Genomic DNA, 20,377 nt, shown 5'->3' with positions numbered 1-20,377 from the left:
CCATGAAAATTCACAATACTGACTAGACATAAGTTCCAGAAATCTTTGAGTATTGATGAATCCATTTCTACTTCTCACAATGAGTAAGCCAAAGATGCCTTGTCCAGTAAGGCCCCTCCAATCCTAGGTAGCCCATAATGTTGCCTAGTGAGATAGGTGGCTTTTCCCAAATGCCAGACATTGAGCCATGACTGCTTTGGATTCTTTCAATAGGGGATGCCTTTGGATAAAAAGCATGACTGTAAACCTCAGGGTGCCACATGAAGAACAGAGACTTTTGTCTGTGAAAGAGCATAGACAGTATCTGTATTCACAGGGTCCACCTGAGATGCACAATTAAGACTCATGTCATAGCCCAGTGACATCCCTAGATATGTAAAGACCAAAACTTGCCATGCTTAAGGTGAAAAGGAACTATTTTCTGAATAATTTGCACGATTTTGTGGATGCACAGATTAGCCACCTGGAAAAGCCTAAGGTTTGCCCTCTTCAAAAAAGAAGAGAAAGGGCAAGGTTAGCATAGAACTACACAGCAAGAAGTCAGAAGAGCCACAGGACAATGAGAAGTTGAACAGCAAGCCACGGACTCCATGCAAGGCAAAGAATGTTATCTGGTACTTCAAAGCAGCAGCTGGGAGAAGCCAGAGCTGAAAACCAATATCACAAGAACCCAAGCTTTATCGAGTTACATGTCAGACTAATGGACCAGGTAATAAGCTATGAAGTGTAGGGACAGGAAATTAGGATAAATTTCTATGAGGCAAAAGAGTCCTCGCGTAGGTTAAAAAGAATCCCTTTGTAAGAATGTTCAGTTCTCTATGTGTCAAAGGAGAAACTGACTTCTCACTACTAAAATTAATATATTAAAGCTCTGTTAAGCAGAAATGTTGGGTTTTTTCTAGGTGATATTATTAATGGGGACTCTGAGCATTCTGTGGTCATTGAAAGCCATGGCTCCTGACTTTGGAAGGGATCTCCTGAGGTTATCTGTTGCAGTCTTGTATGTCTGGCTACCTGTGAAGTCCTATCATCACAGCTGTCAAACTTAGTTTAAGGCTCTCCCTAAGTGAAAATGCCTCAGATTTTACCTTTAGGTCCTGATGATTCTTTAATGGGAGAGTATGAAAAGGGTCAAGTTCACACATACTTTCTAGCATTCTGGTTCATGCTTATGGTCAAACCTTGCCAGAGTCACTGGGAGGGCAGTGGGTAAAGTGTCTACTATTAAAGACATTGGCTCCACCCTATACCACCCAATTCTACCTGTTCCACTCCCTGTTTCTCAAATGATTGGTTTTTCATATTATTTTCTCTAAGAAGATCTTGATTCTGAGAAACTTCCTCCCTGAAATAAATTTCTTGTTATATTCTCCAGGGGATGATTTTTTTACTCCCTTATCCCTTTGCATATTAAATACCACCATGTTAGTCCTGGCCAAGTGACCATAACCTCCTTTGATTTTTCCCTATAGCCCTTGTTGTTCAACTATACCCTCTCCTGTTTTTAACTACCTTTCTGTGGACTACTGGAATTCTTTCACATCTGTGTTTAAGCAGCAAAATGGCATATAGATCCAATGGTTAACAATGGCTAAGGGGTCAATTCAATTTTCCAGTCATCAGTAGAGCAAAATCTTCATGAAAGACTTTAGAAATGATATTGAAAAATCTTGAAATCAAAATATTTCCTAACATTTCATGCTTTAATTAAAACACCCAACAATGGTAATAAACACTTTCACAATTTGACAGTGTGTTACAAGACCAAATCCACATTCCTCTATTTTCTAATAATCTGCCCTCTCCAACATCCTGTTTCCTGTTCTTGGTGTGAGGATAATGGTTCTTCCTTCACAGCAATTTTCAGAAGATTAAGAAGCTAATTCACAAAATATTCTTTGCATAACACCTTCACAAAATGTACAAAATAATTTTATTTAAGATTCTTGCAGGGTGTTGGTGGTGCACGCCTTTAATCCCAACACTCGGGAGGCAGAGGCAGGCAGATCTCTGTGAGTTTGAGGCCAGCCTGGTCTCCAAAGCAAGTTCCAGGAAATGTGCAAAGCTACACAGAGAAAGCCTGTCTTAAAAAACTAAAAAAAAAAAAAAGATTCTTTTATGTAAGACATTTTTGTCCTATGTTAGATAGCTTTGTTAATGTAATTTATTTCTTAACTTCAATGTTGGATGTCTCCTATTCTTGACCCTTCATATCTTTCTAAACGTTGTAATAACTCCATTTGTCTTGGGTTTATTTATTCCAGGTTAACAATCTTCAAACACATATCCCATCTTCATGTGAAAATGTTTCCATGTCATTTACTTGGATACCTGTCTTAGAAGTCTTCTAGTTAGTGACTATGGTTCTTCAACCCAAGTACCAAGCTCTTCTCTTCTTATAGAAAAGGAATCTTTCTTATCTCCTTAATGATCTCCATTCTATTTTTTATAAAATGTTATTTTTTTAAAAAGGTTCTTTGAATTTCATTTTTCCAGGACCTCTTGTACTTTCATGGTTCTCCATACATATTGCTTGTTCTCACATGCATACATATGCTAGCACATGCACGTACACATACACACACACCCTCACATGACTTTATTCCATGCATTGTGAAATAACGTGACCTCTTAGGAGGTCACATCTCTATAACAAACTTCAAGTCACTGGAATGAAAAAGAAGAGATTGAAACCTTCAGCATCTACTTTGGTGGCCTGGAGATGCCACCAATCATACACAATCTCTACACTTAGAATCACAAATAGGTACAAAAATGCCAGATTCTGTATACCTGCACAAGTTTGAGCTAGAAAGGCAAGAGATTTTCATTATAAGATCTACTTCAAAGACACTTACATTACCATTTAGGAACAACTCAAACTGGGACCTTGCTTCGAGTTCTTGAGCTTTGAAGTTATTGCATTTTAGAGCAACTCAAAGCCTCTCTCTCATGATACATACAGCCCCAAGGAAGAAGTATATAGAATACCAACATTAAAAAATAAAACCACCCTAGTCTTCCAGATATATAACACTACTCTGTGCTTTTTTACTATGATAAACTTGAACAATGCCAAGTAAGAACTTCTCTGATATTTTTTCCATTGTGCATGTATTTAAGACCCAGTGCTTTTAAAGTCATATGAATGTTCATAAAGACCTTTGTCTTTTCTCCTAAAAAAACCTTATTTTATAGAAAAAGCATCTTTTTGTCTCTCTAATGATCTTTATCCTATTTTTAATAAATAGAATGCCCTTTGAATTTCATTCTTATTTTCCAAGTAGAGAGATGCTCTGTCCAACATAATGCCTAACAATGATTCTCTTAATTCCTATTGTCCAGATCATGAATAAAGGTATTCAGTAGCAATACTCAAACTCTTATCCCTGTGGTATATGCAACATATACATGATATTTTCTACATGAAACTTAATAATCTACCTGTAAAAGCCATATTTACAACAAAATGTAATGTCTCAACATCTGTTTCTCAAACTGTGTTCTTCTGCCCTTAGAAAAACTCTATAACAGACATAATAAATGGCTCAGTGGGTAAAGCAATTTATATGCAAGTATGAGGACCTGAATTATGATATACAGAACCCACTGAATATGGTTATATTTTTTTGTGCTCTATTAAATAAAGCTTGCATGGAGATGAGAGGGAAAAGCCAGCCACTATATTAAACATAGACGTCAGGCAATGGTAGCACACACCTTTAATCCTAGCATTCAGGAAGCAGAGATCCATCCAGATCTCTGTGAGTTCAAGACCACTGGTAACAGGGGTAGGCATAGTGACACACATCTTTATTCTAGCACTAGTTAACCATAAATTTCTGGAGGTCTGTACAGACAGACAGGAAGTGACAGAGCTGGGAAGAAAGAGGAAATGATATAACCAGGCAGAGAGAGGAAGTGAGGTGGTAGGGACAGAAAGGATATAGGCATGAGGATACAGGAAGTGGCCCTTAGGCTGAGGATTTCCTAGGGAAAGAATTTGTGGCTATGGCTTGTTCTGTTCTTCTGATTTCTCAGCTTTCACCCCAATATCTGGCTCCTGTTTTTTTTTTTTATTAATAAGACTGTTTAGTAATTCATATTACAACTGAAAGCCAGATATGGTAGTGAACATCTGTAATCCCAGAACTCTTATGTGGAGATGAGAGGTAGAGATAGAAGACTGTAGAATGCTGGTTCTTGACCTACAGGTTGCGACCCCTCTAGGGTCAAAGGACCTTTTCACAGGGGTCACCTAAGACCATCAGAACACACATTACTATTCATAACATTAGCAAAATTACTGTTATGAAGTAGCAATAAAAATAATTTTATGGTTGCGCGTCACTACAACATGAGGAACTGTATTAAAGGTTTGCAGCATTAGGAAGGTTGAGAACCACTGCTGTAGAAGCTCATGAACCAGATAGCCAAGGATGTGAAACAGCAAACAAGAAATCCTCTCTCAAACAATGTGGGAGGCAACTACCGACACCTAAGTCTACCTTCTGACTTCCACACATGCAACATGGCAAGTATCTATCCAATTTATACATGTGAACACCTGCCTACACACACCATACACAAAAACACACACACAATCTTTTTAAATTCTATGGCAGAAGAATTATATATACTAACTTTTATATATTCACATCACATTATTAGAAATATTTGAGATGTTCTGCCACAAAGTACTATATTTGACTCAGTATTTCCCAAACTTTTTTATTTGATTGAACAACCAATGGCCATCTAATCTTGTGGGGCATGCTGAGCTGAACAATTTCTTGCTATGTGGTCTTAAGAACACCATGGACACAGACAAAAGCACAGGTCAATTCAGCTGTATTCTATATTTTTACCTTTCTGTAAAAGACCTGGTCTAATATTATTTAAGGAAGAAAATTAAATTGATCTGACATTGACATTGTTTGTCTGTTTGGATATCCAACTTGAATTGTTGTACAATATCCCCTACTCCTATGAGTAATGGGAAGTAATTTGATGACTATTCTATTATTTTCCCTGATATTAAATTTGCATTGACTAGCTTCTATAGTCCCAGATGTACACATTGATGCATCATTATCCAGTCAGGTTCCTAAGCATGTAAAATGCATTAGTCCCTTTGACTCGCACCAATCTTATAAATTGATGCTGTGGTTTTAAATTTTCAAGTACAGAGGTGTATGATTATGATTCTTATGGTTCAGGTTTTACACAGTTAGTGCAGGTGGGATGAAAACTTACACCAGGGTTTATCTTTCCTCTACTCTAATGACTATACACTTCACATGTTTGCTCCTCAGGTTATCTGAGTGGCCGTCTCTCTCTCTCCACTGGGATTTGAGCTTCCCTTTGACAACCATTCAAACAAGAGACTCTTCTCTAAGTCTTGTGGCTCCTCGGAACTTTGTTATTTTCTGTTCTTGAAACTGTCTCCCCTGCACCTGTTCATCATTCCCCAGCCCTGTCTATTATCCCTCTGCAGCATGCCCCCTTTAGCCTCCCAATCTATCCCATGGTTTTAGTTCTTGGTTTAGCAGTCATCAACCAATTCTAATTTCAGTGTTTTTAATGAGTACAGAACAACTTTACCAGTAGTCGGTACAGATCACAGCACCATAGAAAATTCATTTCTTTCTCTAAGAGTACCTTCTCTTCTCTCTTTATCAAAATTCTATTCATTCCTTTAAGACTCTGCCTCAAGCTAACTCATCAATGAAACCTGCCTAAATTCTCCTGTGCAAACTAGCTATTCTTTTCTGTCTCCCTCACTCTAATTTTTGATAGTGTGTCTGGACTTAATGGAACTGCTTAACTTTCTCTAACAAAAACTGTTAAAACGAGAGCTATTGCTGCTTTCTTAGGCTTTTGCACTTCACTAAAAACTTTATATACATTACAGTCTTAAATCCCCACAATATCTCCATTTGGTATGAACTACAATTATCCCATTTGAAATATGGGGAAACACAGGTACAGAGAATGAGCAAGATTTCCTAAGATATCACAGCTAATGCATGTAAAATCCAGATTTAAACTCAGCTCTGTCTAGCTACAGGAGCTGAAACATTAGCCATTTGATAGCATGGCTATGCTTTATTCTTGGTTCTTTTAAGTGTTTATGGAACAGTTATTTTGGTAAATGATTGAGTAATTCTAAGTAATCCTATAATGTATGCATGGCTAGATTGGCTTTGCATCCATCTTCTTATGTCTTCTGGAATATGTAGCCTTCACAGTCCATCAGCTCTAACATCAGAGTCTTCAGTTTCCAACAGAGAGAGACCATCTGAGATCTTGGAGAAAATCCAGTAGTAAAACAGGCTCTTTGGTTCTCACTACCCATGCAACCATCTAGAAATAGCATGCTGGCAGGCTGATTTTCCCAAGCCTCCCTGAGCAGAATTCCATGTCTAGGTTACTGGACCACCACTTCTAGACGTTGACCTCCATCCCTTGAAGCTGAGAACCCCTATTCAATTGCCAGGGTACAAAATGTGCAGGGCCAACTATGCATGCAACAAACTTCTAAACCCAAATATACAAGCAGAATTCCAAACTGTTCATAAGCCCCAGCCTGTATGCTCTTATCTGAAGCTCATGGGGACAGTTATGGTTTTGAATGTAACACTTTCAGGAATTTTGAATGATAAGACATTACCCATATATTATGTTGTTATGGTACTCAAGGAAGAATATCAACAGCCTTACTCAATCAAGCATTTTATATGATTATTCTTACCAAGGGAATAAGAGAAGACAATACATAATAGTTACTGGCTTTCTCTCCAAATTACTTTATATCACATTACTTGTGCTTCAGGAGTACTTTGGGAAAAGCTTTCCACTTTCACATTTTCTGTTTAAATTTGAGAATGGCAGATAAGAGATTTCAGTCTGTAATAAATAGAATGACTATAAAGTGATGGTTATGGTCTAGAATCACAAAACTAGTGCTGAGTTCAAAATTCAGTTTCTTGTCAATTAACCAGGTTGATCTTGGGCAAGTGACACATCCTCTTCTATTTACATTTTCCCCATCTGTAAAATTATCTTGGCTATTCATAGAGCTGACATAAAAATTAAATTAACTAATATATGTAAGAGAGTGCTGGGGGCATACCACATTGAATCCAGTTGCTGTGATTATTGTATTCCTACTGGGATCTAGCACTGAATCAGCAGGTCCCCTTGGAGACAGCTATATGGAAAGATAAATTGTGGTCAAATACCATGTTGTTACCCATATTACAAAATAACTGCTATGACATTAAAAATACTCAAAATCTTACGACCGGTAAAAATACTCAATGCCTTAAATCCTCGTTGCTGCAATTAAGGCTGCATGTTGTGTCAGATGCTATTCCAAAGTCTGCGTTGTAAGCTCAGGAGCAGGAAAGTTAAATGGCTGTGACACCCTGACACCCACATGCCACCAGAGTCAGTCTTCCTTCAAGGGGAAGGGAGAGTCTGAGGGTGTACAGGTTGCCCCCTTTCTTCCTGAGGCAGCAATGACACTATAATGCAACTCTGCTTTTCAGGTGACCCTTTTCCTAGGTCTCCCACCTTTGATGAGTTTATTCTCCCATTTGTCAGCTACATTAATACAGAAAGTCAGGTTAATATCACTTGTGTCATGCCTGCCCTGTATACTTTATTCCCAGGGCCCTCCTGTGACAGGAAGGTGACACTGACTTTCAATTTGGATAATTTACATGAGAATTCTAGAGTGTCATTTTGTGATGGCGAGGTAATTTCCCTCACTTTTAAGTTCCTGGGAGACAGCACCCCACACTTCCTAGTAACAATAGCTTGGGCTGGCGACTCAGACTAGAAGACACAGAAGCATTTACTCTGGAATATGAATGAGTCTGCAGAATATTTCTGTACCATTCCTGACCTCTTCTTTATGGCATTTTAGGACTAAGTGTTCCCAGTGGCTGCAGTCTGACTGGGGGATGATCTACTCACCTACTCCATGGGCTTTTCAAATCATCTGTCACAATAGTGGTAATTTTTACTTGCGTTCTGAAGCACACCAAATCCTATCATGTTGCTTCCCTCATGATGGAAATCTGCAAGCCTGCCATCGGTTCTCACAGAAGTTATAGCTTTAGCATTGACTTACTCTGCTTCTGCAGATTGGGTATTTATTTTATTTTATTTTATTTTTTTGAGGTCTCCACCATGTTGACTTCTCTAAGCTTAGTTACATACCCTTTAGCCATTGTTTGATGGAGAAAGAGCTAGCCAAATAAAACAGTTTGAAAATGAAGAAAATATCACTTTGTAACATTATATAATTCTATTACGTTCTTGTCTCTGTTTTCAGCAGAATTCCATTATAATAAAAATTAACATACCTGGGGAAATAGGAAGGGATGAACAATTGCTGGCATCTTCCTGCCTTCTTTCTCTTGTAGCACAGGGTGGCATAATGCCATGTTGGTTTACTTGTACATATTTCTATAACGTAGCAACATTTTAATTCCAGAAGCATCAGTGTTAAAATCATACCCTGCATACTGCAAAGCCTCTCATGAGAGATCACCCACACCTGCATTTTCTTTTCCAGGATGTGTTTACACTGCTCAGATATACAGGAGTTATATGCTCCAGTGCTGCATGTGAAGGGGTCAGCTTGGGTGCCTGCAGCTCCTTACGACACTTCTGTGAAATGAAAGGCTGAATGCGATGATTTCTTGAATCCCTTTAAGATCTTTGAGAATTAGCTTGTGTTGGTTTCCCACTTCCTTCTTTGTTAGTGTATTTTTATTATGTACTTCATCTACTTATTTTTCTGGAGCATCATTAAAGCTAATGGCATCTAAATTTCTAGTTCATTAAATAAAGAAGTTCAATTTCATATCTAACTTTAAATGTTAGGGTGATACGCTTATTATTAAGCAGAATTCTTAAATTTCCTAATATGTCCTAAAAAAAACACCCTGTATTTGCCCATAGGTAATTTTTAGGGGAAAATATAAATAAAAGCATCAAAATGGGTATCAAAATAAAAGAGATGGACAAAAAAACTAGGAAGAAAATAGGCCCGACATTCAATGTCAGGCAAATTCTTCAGTTGAGCCCAGTGTTGGACTTGACCCAGTGAGATGCATGAATGGTAAAGTGTTGAGAGGAATCGGTACACTTAGTGCTTCTTCCTATTAGATCTTTGATCCCAGCCACTTGGAATTCTGAGGCAGGAGGGTCACAGTATTGGTTCTGCCAATAAAGGTCTTCTGTAAGATGAATTGCTAAACGGTCTTATTAATAAAAAACCCAGAGCCAGATACTGGTGAGAAACTGAAAGATCAGAGAAGCAGAAAGAAGCCAGCCACATTCTTACGCCTTGGAAATCCTCACACCAAGAGAGACCTACTTCCTCTATACCCAAACATATATCCTTTCTGTGCCTGCCATCTTACTTCCTCTCTCCACCCAGCTACATCACTTTTCTCTTTCGGCCTAGCTCTGTCACTTCCTGTCTGTCTGTACAGACCTCCAGACCTCCATGGTTAACTAACTAGTGCTGGAAATTTAAGCCATGTGCCACTATGCCTGGCTCTGTTCCTAGTGTGGCTTTGAACTCACAAAGATCTGGATGAATCTCTATCTCCAAATGCTATGACTAAAGGCATGTGCTACCACTGCCTAACTTCTATGTTTAATATAGTGGCTGGCTTTTTCCTCTGATCCTCAGATTAGCTTTATTGGGGTGCACAAATAAAATATCACCAGTCTTCCTGGAGTGTGGAGTGAATGGGACTGAGCAACTCAATGAGACCTTATCACAAAACATAAAGCAGAAAGAAGGCTTTAAAACAGCCTGGTGGTGTGTGTGTGTGTGTGTGTGTGTGTGTAAAACTGCACTTGCCAAGCATGATGAAACCACAATTCCAGTCCCCAGAACCAACGCACTGATGTCTTGTGAAACTTTTCTGTATCATACTTTGTCCCAAGACAATATGAGAGACACAACAAGGAACGGAAGTGGGCTTGCTTCATCAGTGCTCTCTGAGAAACACAATTGAATTGCAGAAACGTGGATACAGCCATTATGGAAGCCTGAACAAAGAATTATGAGATCATGGAGAGAACAGCCAACGTAAGGATATGGAGAAAGAAGGGAAGAAAATATTTATGAGCTCAGTTTCAAAGGTAAAACATTCTTTACAAAAAAGTTACCACTTTACAGGGAGGATAACAGTGAAAAAGAAAGCTGCCAACATGTGCCTAGACAATTTCTTCCAACACAATCCGAGTCATACTATCACTTATGATTGCATTGGCCATTGTAAGATGGGATCAAATCCCTGGGTTCAAGTTTATGGAGCCTGAAGACACCAGCTTTCCACTTCTAGGCCTTCCTGCATTCTTTTTTTGAGTTCTTAAAGCATTTCTCACAGCTTACATGTGGTCTTTCTAGTGGATGCCCTAGGTTTACTAAGTTCTTCAGTTGCCCACAGACAACCAAAAGTAAGGAGCTTTTGACATTAAAGTAAGAACCATTAGGAGAAAATAGTACTTGGAAATAAATTAATGGAAATCCCTTACTATTCAGATATATTCAATTTCAAAACTTTTTATTCAAATGAGCAGTTTCAAAATCTTTTCTGAGCAATTGCCATTTTTACAGACGTGGAATGAAGAATGACTCATCTGGCAATACCTCAAAAAACAACAAGGCACAGCATGAAGAAGAGCCTGACTTCTAAGCATCCAGGATTAGGTAATAGCATCTTCATGAGGAAAATAGACTCTCCGAATAGTCATGGTTGACATTGTGTGGAAACTTGGGATTAATAGGGTTCTCCTGCACTTGTGGCCCCAAAGGAACAAAACCAAAAGCATTTCTGCATCTTTCTGAAGCATTCTACGGAAGCAAGCGCTGCTGTAAGCTGCCTCGCAAGCTTGTTTGTTATTGTGTCTGGTGGAACTCCCTGAGCAGCTCACCTTGCATTTATGCATGGCCCTCTGCCTCCGTGGAAGTGTGCAAACACATGAAGAGTCTCTCTCTGCTATCTCAACTCTCCTTCTCTTTGATGGATTGCAACAAGCAAGCAGTGCCTAGCATGAGAGAAGAGTTTTCAATCATGAGGAAATTCTGAGCTTCTGCAATTGAGACTAAAATTATGATGCTGCCATTGCACCTCACTCAGTGGGGAATTTGCAAAAATGGGGAAAAAAAGGGTCAGTACCAAGTCAATGTCACACTGCAGTAAAGATACTTGACTAAAGTGTTGTGCTCAGAGCCTAGCTGTCCTTTGCAGAAATCCCATTCAGTTTAAATTCAGTTTATAGGAGAGAGTTGAGATATGGACATTTAGTTTTCCAAATTTGATTGAACAGAAATAAGTAATTAAACTGAAGTACTATAAACCCCAAGTATTTAGAGGCCGAGGACATGGCTTAGCGGGCCAAGTGCTTGCTGCACAAGCATGAGAATCTGTGTTCGGATCCCCAGAACCCGCATAAAAGACTGACCCAGTGACACATGCTTGTAAACTTAGCACTGAGGGCAGCAGCAAGACAGACATATCACAGAGCCTGACTGGCAAATCCGCCAAAATTGTGAGATTCAAGCTGAATGTAAAACCCTGTCTTAAAAAATATACAATGGGAAGGAATAGAGGAAGACACTGAACACTGACCTGCTACATGTGAAGGCCAGATTAAGTGCCTCCTCTACACTCATACACATGTACAAACAATGCACAAATCACAATAACAAAGTAAGTAAACTCCAAGCATCTAAAATAAAGAGATATTTTTTGTGCCTGATAACTGAAAAGTCTCTATCCTTTCCTCTCACCAGGGTTTTAAATACATAATAATAACCCTTTATTGTATAGTCTTCCATTTCTCACACTACCACAGAAAAATAAAGCTTTATTTTTAAAGGCTACAAAGCTAGAGGTCTCAGAAAAAAGTAAAGGTACAGTGATCACAGAAGCTTAACAGTTCTTACAGTTTCCACCTGTGAGCACATTTCAGCGATGTGAAGAACATGACTGATCAACTCATTAACAGTTATTACTTACTGGTTGCATACCTTGGGTCAGACATGCTTCATGATTATCTTGTTCAGTCCTCACAGTAGCCCAATGCATTAGATATGATTGGCCTCTTTGAAGATGAGGAAACAGGCTTGGATCAGCTAAAAATCACCTAACTAGTCAGTAGTAGCAATGCAGGCCCCTCACTCAGGACTGCCTGATCTACATCTCATTGTCACCCATACAGAAACCATAAACTGGGTGTCAGGAAGTAAATCTCTGATATTTAATCAGCAATATCTACCACAGAGCTGCTTTACGAGCCAGCTAAGATAGTAAGCATAACTATTGCAAGAATACTACTTACGAAATAATGGTATAGATGCTTTCCATCTATCAGTTTATATAATTTCCACAACAAATAGAGAGCTAGGAAACTAGGTGAGCATTGAGATTATAGGAAACTTGCCCAAGAATAGAAGGTCCATAAGGATTTAGGAGTTGGGTCTACCCTTCAGATTTAAATGTCCTGGCTGGTGAGACTCTGCACTTGGCCAAAGTACTATACTGGTTGGTAGGAGTCGTAATGTGGATGCAGACTAAAGGTGTGTCCACATTTCTAAGATATCAAGCCAAACTCTGAAATAGCTTCACTAACTTAGCACGACTTGTGAATCAAAGAGCAGCTGAATAATCGTTGAAGTCCATGATCAATATGAACATTGTAATGTATTCTTGAATTATTCTGCTCAATTAAGTTTCTATTACAGAGTTTAATCCACATATCTGACAAGTAAAAGAGGATAAAAAGGATGACTATGTCAAATTAATCAAATAAACTGTCAAATGATTTTTCAGCAGCTAATGCATGTACCTTGTAACAGATTTAAGGAGACCTAGTGCACATGGCTTATGTTCAGTAGTGTGGTCAGATCAAAAGCCTAGCTGAATGTCTGCTCTGAACCACACAGAATTAATTCGTTAACCTTACAAATCAGCACAAAATGTTTAAGTCACTAGGCATCCTTGCACTCCTGATTGAAGGTGGATGTGAACTTTTCAATTCTGATGAGGTGAAGAGTTCAAGAATAAATGCAAAAATTGCAGTGTGTGCATACCTACACACATATATTTTATGTAAAATTTCTATACTAATTTCTGATAATTGGAGTCACAAAGTGTCACATTTCTAAGACTTTTACAATAAGTTAAAGATGTCACATAATATACAGCTAACGGTTCTTTACTGTTTTGTTTTGTTTTGTTTTGTTTCTGCAGGTATCCCCAGCATTTCCAGTATTGGTAGTAAGTAAAACAATCACCAAATCCAACCTAGGCTAGCTTTGCTTTGTTGTTCAGCATCTCAGAGCTCTTTTCTTATGTCCATTTCTGATGCAAGAGAGCATTATCTATGGGAATTCGAGTTTCCTTCTGGTTTTGGTACCGGAGACTGGGAACACAATAAAATAGTGACTCGTGCACAGCTCTTCTGTAGATGTGCAATGCCAACTTTCCTAATGACTTTGGATACATGAAGGCCACCTGAACAAAGAAGCAACTACTTAGATAAATACATCTCGTCTTATATACAGTCTTATTTCATATTTAGTAACCAACAACAGATTGCACTCTCTCTGTAGGACAGAGTTTGGATTTCTAATGTACCTCAGAGAATCAGAGAATGAGAATCCATGAGCGTCCTAAGTATGTTCATTAAAATTCAAGGAAAACACCATGAAGCCAGGGAGGAAATCTTTTAATGCATTAAAATGTAGGTTTTGTGAAGGCCTGAAAGAGGTGGGTTTATGATCATTAATCATCCTGAGGAATTAAAGACAATCAGTTTGCACACTGCCCACTCCTCACTCCAGAATTACAGCGGTCTGTTCTTTCTGGAGTCCTTTGTTTTCTCTTTGATAAGAAAGGGGTATACATACACACACACACACACACACACACACACACACACACACACACACACACAATATAAGCATGGGACCAAAACTTCCTAAAGAAATCTTTCAGTAGAAATCCAAGCAATTGAAGAGAAATCTTCCCTCCACTCTCTGGATAACCCTTTCTAACATCACTGCTTTGAGCATCTCCAGCTACGGCAAGAGGCTCAGGCTGCAAATCTTCTTCCTGTCTGAATTAGTACAGCCTTACCCAGTGCTGGGAATGTTCATTACAAACATGCATGATACTGTTTCAGAACATAACTTCACACAGGTTTTTTTTTGTTGTTGTTGTTGTTTTTCAGCATGCCTTTTATGTTCAATGCCAAAAACCTTAGAGCCACTACTCACTCCCTAGTTTAGAAAGAAAATACTAAGGAAAACTCAGGACTGTAAATGAAAGAAGACTGGTCCTTATGATGGTCACTCATCAAAAGCATATTTTAGCATTAGACATGTTGAGTGCCATGAAAATCAGCTGCTCTACAATCAGAAGAAGCAGCATTGACATCCATTTTGACACAAACCCTCAATAGCAGCACTGTCTTTGTGATCTTACAAAAGTGGTCTTGGGGCTACCTTTCCAAGAAGCATGTTCAACTCTAATATTCCTGCTTCAGTGCTTGGCACTTGTCTATGTGTGTAGCCCAACATGCTCCTTTCAGGCCTTGACAAGTGTCCTTGAGCAATTTTAAAGCAGAGGGAACCAGAGGGGCTCTTGTGATCTGGCATGCCCGGAGTTTCAGAAATGGATGAGAAGAAAAGCAGCTCTTTGGTACTGGGGTGTTTCTGTTCCGGGAGCCAGTTGTATGTTGCATGGACCTCTGACTGTACCTGCTCACTCCACATCTCATTTGGCCGCCTCCACCCCATTCCCCATCTTTGAGCATCAGCAGATGTTGACCTTTTACACATTGAATGAAGAAATTCCAATTTTGTTTTGCACAATTACCTTTTGAAATCAGCGGTGACCTGAAAGGACGCTGTGTTGTTCCTTTGGAAAATGTGCTAATCCTTATTATCAGGAACCTGAGAAAATTTTACTGCTAATATCTGTGACAAAAACTCTATGACTCAAAAAGGTAGTCTGTAGTCTGAACACCTCTGGCTATGCACCTTAGAACACAATGGGTGTTTTTTGTTTTTTTTTTTTAATTTCTACTAAACAAGATGGAAGAGTATTCAGGGATCATCCACTATCACACACAACTAGTTTGCCTGTTGCCTGGCTTTTAAGGTAAAGAGATTTATGATAACACCATAAAACATGATGTTATCTCCCAGGTGTCTTTAATGGCATTAGCAAGTTCCTTCTTTGTGGCCTCTCACAGTGCTTGTTGTGTGCACTGGTGGATTCTTTTCTTCTCCACAGGGAAAGAATCCACAAGTAGATGATTCATTGCCAGACATAGAAGGTGCAGAGGGTATGAGCAGTTGGATTCAAGATACAAGAGGAAGCTGCTTGGATATTTAGCTAAGTCTGGGCATTTTCCAGGGCTTCTCTCTTCATGCCAAAGAAGGAACCAATGAATACAATCCCAATGGCTATCTAGGAAGATCCCATTGTCACAAATGAAACACCAATGAGGCTCTGACCATCAAAGTATTTTTTGTGGAAAATAAATGATGTATATTATGAATGTAAAATATTGATGCTTATAACCATAAGTTTATATGCATATGCTATATTTTATAATGACTGGAGCATTTAGCTCTAATAGACTTCAGTACAGATTTCATATTGTCACCATCAGCATTAAGATTCAAATACATGGTCAGAGGGCTATCCATTCTGATCATCTGCTAAAAATATTTTAATAACAAATTTTCCATTAAGGTCATTGTACTTGCTGCTGTCTATCTACTAGAAATAGACTCCTTAGACATTCCAAGAGCACTTGACCTAAAACTCAGTCTTTTTGATGTGCTTTGACCAGTGGCTAAAAAAATACTAATGATATTGTGAGCAATTAATGAATCCCAAAAGAGATTTGTAGTCATTTGAGCTTTGTGACCATTGTTTCTGTTTAACCTCATATGACAGCAGTTCATATACATATAATTTTCAATTTTATTCAAGTGAACATTTGTTGATGCTGATGATCCAAATTAATAGATGGTTTATTGTGGGTGTTTTTTGTTTGTAGTGAGAATTTAATCATTACCTTCTAACATACATTATCTAATTCTCAGTCCAGCAACACAAAGAGTTGCACTAATCATGTTAAATAATATATTATAAAGAGTATAATTAGGCTGGCAAGAACTGTCCTAATGTTTAATAGCTTTGTGGGGGTGATTATTATTTCTTACAAAGGCAGATGATAGATTAGTCAAATATAAAAGGTAAATCCTCCAGAGAATGAAATATGACATCAAGAACGTCCATTTTAAATATACTTGTAATTTGTAAATAAACACAAAAGAAAACACACAAAAGGAAAATAAGGAAATAGATGGTTTGCAACACGGACTACAGATTATTCTCCTAAATAACTTTCATTTGACTGATGTGATGAAATACAAAGCATATAACAGTGATGGAGCTGTTTGACATCCCTTTCCCCCATGGCCCATTTATTAAATTTGAAACAACAATTCACTTAAGGGAAATATCTCATTCTCCTGTTTTCTCTTATAATGAGCATTGCCTTCATCACAGAGTTGAAAATTCATCTCTAATTTGATTTAATTGGCAGGACTATTAAACAAGGGAAATGCTACCTGCAGGGATCCATCAGCCTGTTGAGAAAGCCCAGAGATGTTTTCATACTTGAGAACATTTGATGCCAGTTGGAGACCTTGTAAAGTTGTTTTCCATACAGCATCCAAATATTTTTGTGCAGTGATAATTTGTTGTATAAATTTTAATGGTGAGAAGGCAAAATAACAAGGTTAATCACTTGCCCACCCAAGGGTTATTAATAATCATGTTCACTCTACTCAGAGAGCTGCAGTGTCTGTTTGATTTTCCCCCTTATTTTAATACTTCTAAATCCCCCAAATAAAAGTTCCATTGAATTGCCCTTTAACTAATTAGATTTTATGTAATGAGGGAAAAATCATCAGGCTAGTGTAGCAACATGGCAAATTGCATGGTGCGCTACATTGATTTTGAACTGTTTGCTGATGTTCTAGGAAGAAAGCTAAGGTCTCAGGTGTAATGCCTTTGGGGACTGTTTATCATGTACCCAGTGTCCTCATCACAGATCCATTTCATATTTGTGTAACTAGCATTTCATATTCATGAAACCTTTGTTGTTATCCTAAAATTGAATGAACATTAAGACATAGCTGCCTTTTTAATCCTGAAAAAAAAATCAAATATTTCAGCAAGAGGGTAAGAATCTCCCACTTACAAGAAGAATTTGAGAGGTTTACCAATTTTTATTGACAACAATTGCCCATCTTGAGCAAATTGACTTTTTATGTTTTAACTTTTGCCTGGTCAATTTTAGAATGTCAATCCACTTTTTAAGTGTGAGCTAAAATCTCTACCTTTGCTAGTTGTCTTTGTAGGATAGTATGTTTTCTAGATGGAAGATATACCAAGTTCCTATAGTGAACCCTCAAACTTATTACAGTGAATCCCTATCCTGCAGTAGCCCCTTTTAGAGTATGCCAATTGAAGTTTTCTTGGAATATAAGTCTTCTTGGAGTGCCAATGGGTAGCCAACCAACTGACCATTTCACCTCTTAGGATAAGTTATACATAGATATGTGATTTGAACTATAGGGTCATGTCCCCCAAGTTTTTATAGAGTTCTGTTTTACAAATGGTAAATCTGAGACTCAGAGTGGCCAAGTAACTTTCCCAATGTATTATGAGCAAGACTGCCTTTCTAATGTCATAGCATTAAATGAAGTGGAAAAGATTATATAAAGAAAAAGAAGTCTGGATTTACTGACTCCTGCTAAGACTGTTTCTATGTAGTTAAAAAAAAAAAACAACCCTTGATTCCTGAATTAACCCATTTCTGCACATAGAACCATAGAGTTGGGAGAAAAATGAAAGTTATTTGTTGGCAATTTACTGTGCTGTCAGCAGAACATAAGCCTGGTGAATAAGGAAAAAGGATCACCAACTCTAACCCCATCAAAACATGTACTTCCTCTACCATCATACAACTCCCCAGCATACATAGCAGAGTGCAAGTATATAAATGTTGGGCTGTTGTAGAGTACAAAGCAGTATGTGAGCTATGCACATTATGTAAGATGCTTACATATACTTTGTGAGAATAAAACAAACTTTTTACCTGTTGAAATAGTTGCTTACAGTAAAATACAGGTAACTGTGTCATCCCAAGGATAGTCTTTCTACCATGACATTAAATTCATCTTTCCCATTAGCTTAATGATGCTGCATTTCTCATAAGTAGGTTGGTATCTGTGAAGTTGGCAGGATAACATCCAAAAGAATTTCTCCTGAAGAGCTTTGGGACCTTCTATAGACACTTTTAAGGGACATCAACAGTACTATTTCAAAATTTCCCAAGGAACACTAGCAATGATTATATAAATACAAAAAGGCCCTATAATAAAGTTTCTACCCAATTTTCCATATTACCTTGGACACGTGTTTAATTATGGTTCACCAGCTTCTTTCAAGTACCAGCTTATATCATGATGGTGTTTCAGAATCAAAATATTATATTAACATTAGTACTGTTAATATATTTGAAGACAAACTCTCCTAACTTCATCTTACACATGAATCAAATGATATCTAGCTTCCAACTCTTGCCTTCAACCTTCACCATGGCCTTAGAAATAGCCTCCTGGTTATTTAAAACACCATAGTACAAGATAGTATGTGATGAATATTCTAGAAAAAGTCAGTAAATTTTATCCTTGATTGGAAAGGACAGTCAGTTTACTTGGTCCTTAAAGATTGTCCACAAGTAAAATGAAACTCACTTTGTGTTTCTGCTTAGTGAATGTCATGGGATGTAATATTCTAAGGCAATCTTATCTTCAAAATGTGATTATATTAATCAAAATTCTTTAGTTTCTGCTTCAAGATTGCTTTTCAGCTTGATTCACTATGGTCTAGGAACTAGATGGTCAGCTTTAGGAATTCTAGCATGGTTCTTTCCAATTTACAGTACAGAAACCTTTCCTTGGGGCACAAAGTCGAGAAAAAAAAATGTTCTTCCAGATTCTCAGTTTCATAATTTTTTCCAATTCATGAAAATGGATTTCAAGTGTAACAACTAAATTGTTGTATAATTTTCCGCAAGGGGTGTTTTAAACAAAAAGAATTCAGAAAAACTACTTATCTGGATCATGTGCTAAGCTAATGAGTTTCCAAACATTAATGTGGAAAATACCATCCTTATATTGTGAAAAGTTAAAATCTAATATTTATCATAGTTTGAGAGATAATTTGCTTCATTCTAAACAGTATAGAACTAGTATAGAACCATCGATACAGTCTAGAACCAGATTATTATCTAGAGCAAGCTACGTCTCAATGAACTTTAGGCAGGTCAGAATAACTTGCTTTGGGAAAAATGAAGACAGGAAAAAAAAAAAGAATGAGGGAGCCCATTCTTCTGTATACCTTGAGTCTGGAAGAACATTTATACTATATTATTGATCTCCATTACACAGTAATCACAAATAGAAAAGAGCTGATAGCTGCCGGATGCTCACTGCAACGCAGTTTCCATTACACTTAATGCCATCTTCTCCATCTTACCAATGAGAAAACTTAGGCTTAGAGAATTAATGGTAGAATTTGAGTTCCAGTCTGAGATCTGTTTATGTGTACCATATTTTATATAAGTTTCCCCTAAATAGTTATTTTCTAGGCTCTTAGACGATAAACTTTGAAATAAAAAACAATGGGATAATTATAACCTATGGATAGTGCAGACATTAACGCACTGCTTATCTTTAAAGATGCCTTTCGTGGTATATATGTCATATTCTCCTTATCATTATACATAGGCAGTCTATGCAGTCCAGCTAAGGAGACAGCATAGCAAGATCTCAGTCTCTTGTCCCATACGGCCCAGTGTCACAAAAGTTCATTACTGAGTGTTTGACCATCTGCCAATGGTTCTCTCTCTCCAGCAGTTCTTTTTAAACTCAGGTGAAGGCGTTACTGTGCTAGTGAAAAGTCTGACAAGCAAAGCATGCAGCAGTCACTCCTTCGAGGGAGAGAACTCTAAAGGGCAAACGTGTCACCCCAATAGGCTTCATGCTTCTGTAAACTTCAGGATGATCTTGTTAATCCACGAGAGAACCACGGGAGTGACACAACTGGTCAGCTAAAAGAAATCGTGGAGACGACCACTTCTCCAGTATACTTCTTCATCTTAAGTATAAGAAAAATGAAATGCAGCCAAACAGCTTCTAAGTGGTACAGCTAAGACCAGATCCCTCATCTTACGACTCTCAGGG

At 37.9% G+C, this 20,377-nt stretch overlaps 1 protein-coding gene across 8 annotated transcripts in view; it reads left to right on the top strand.

Annotated features, from left to right (window-relative positions):
* Ntng1 (netrin G1) overlaps positions 1-20,377 on the top strand; it is a 341,164-nt gene that overhangs the window by 254,732 nt on the left and 66,055 nt on the right. For all 8 annotated transcript variants that reach the window (XM_036189638.1, XM_036189640.1, XM_036189643.1 and 5 more), the window contains exon 5: positions 13,290-13,316. In XM_036189638.1, the coding sequence (XP_036045531.1) occupies positions 13,290-13,316 (27 nt within the window). The remainder of the gene's footprint in view (positions 1-13,289; positions 13,317-20,377) is intronic.

This window comes from Onychomys torridus, chromosome 6, assembly GCF_903995425.1.
Source record: "Onychomys torridus chromosome 6, mOncTor1.1, whole genome shotgun sequence".
NCBI classification, from domain to species: Eukaryota; Metazoa; Chordata; class Mammalia; order Rodentia; family Cricetidae; genus Onychomys; species Onychomys torridus.
The sequence above is the reverse complement of the archived record's forward strand: the minus strand, read 5'-3'. Positions and strand labels throughout refer to the sequence as shown.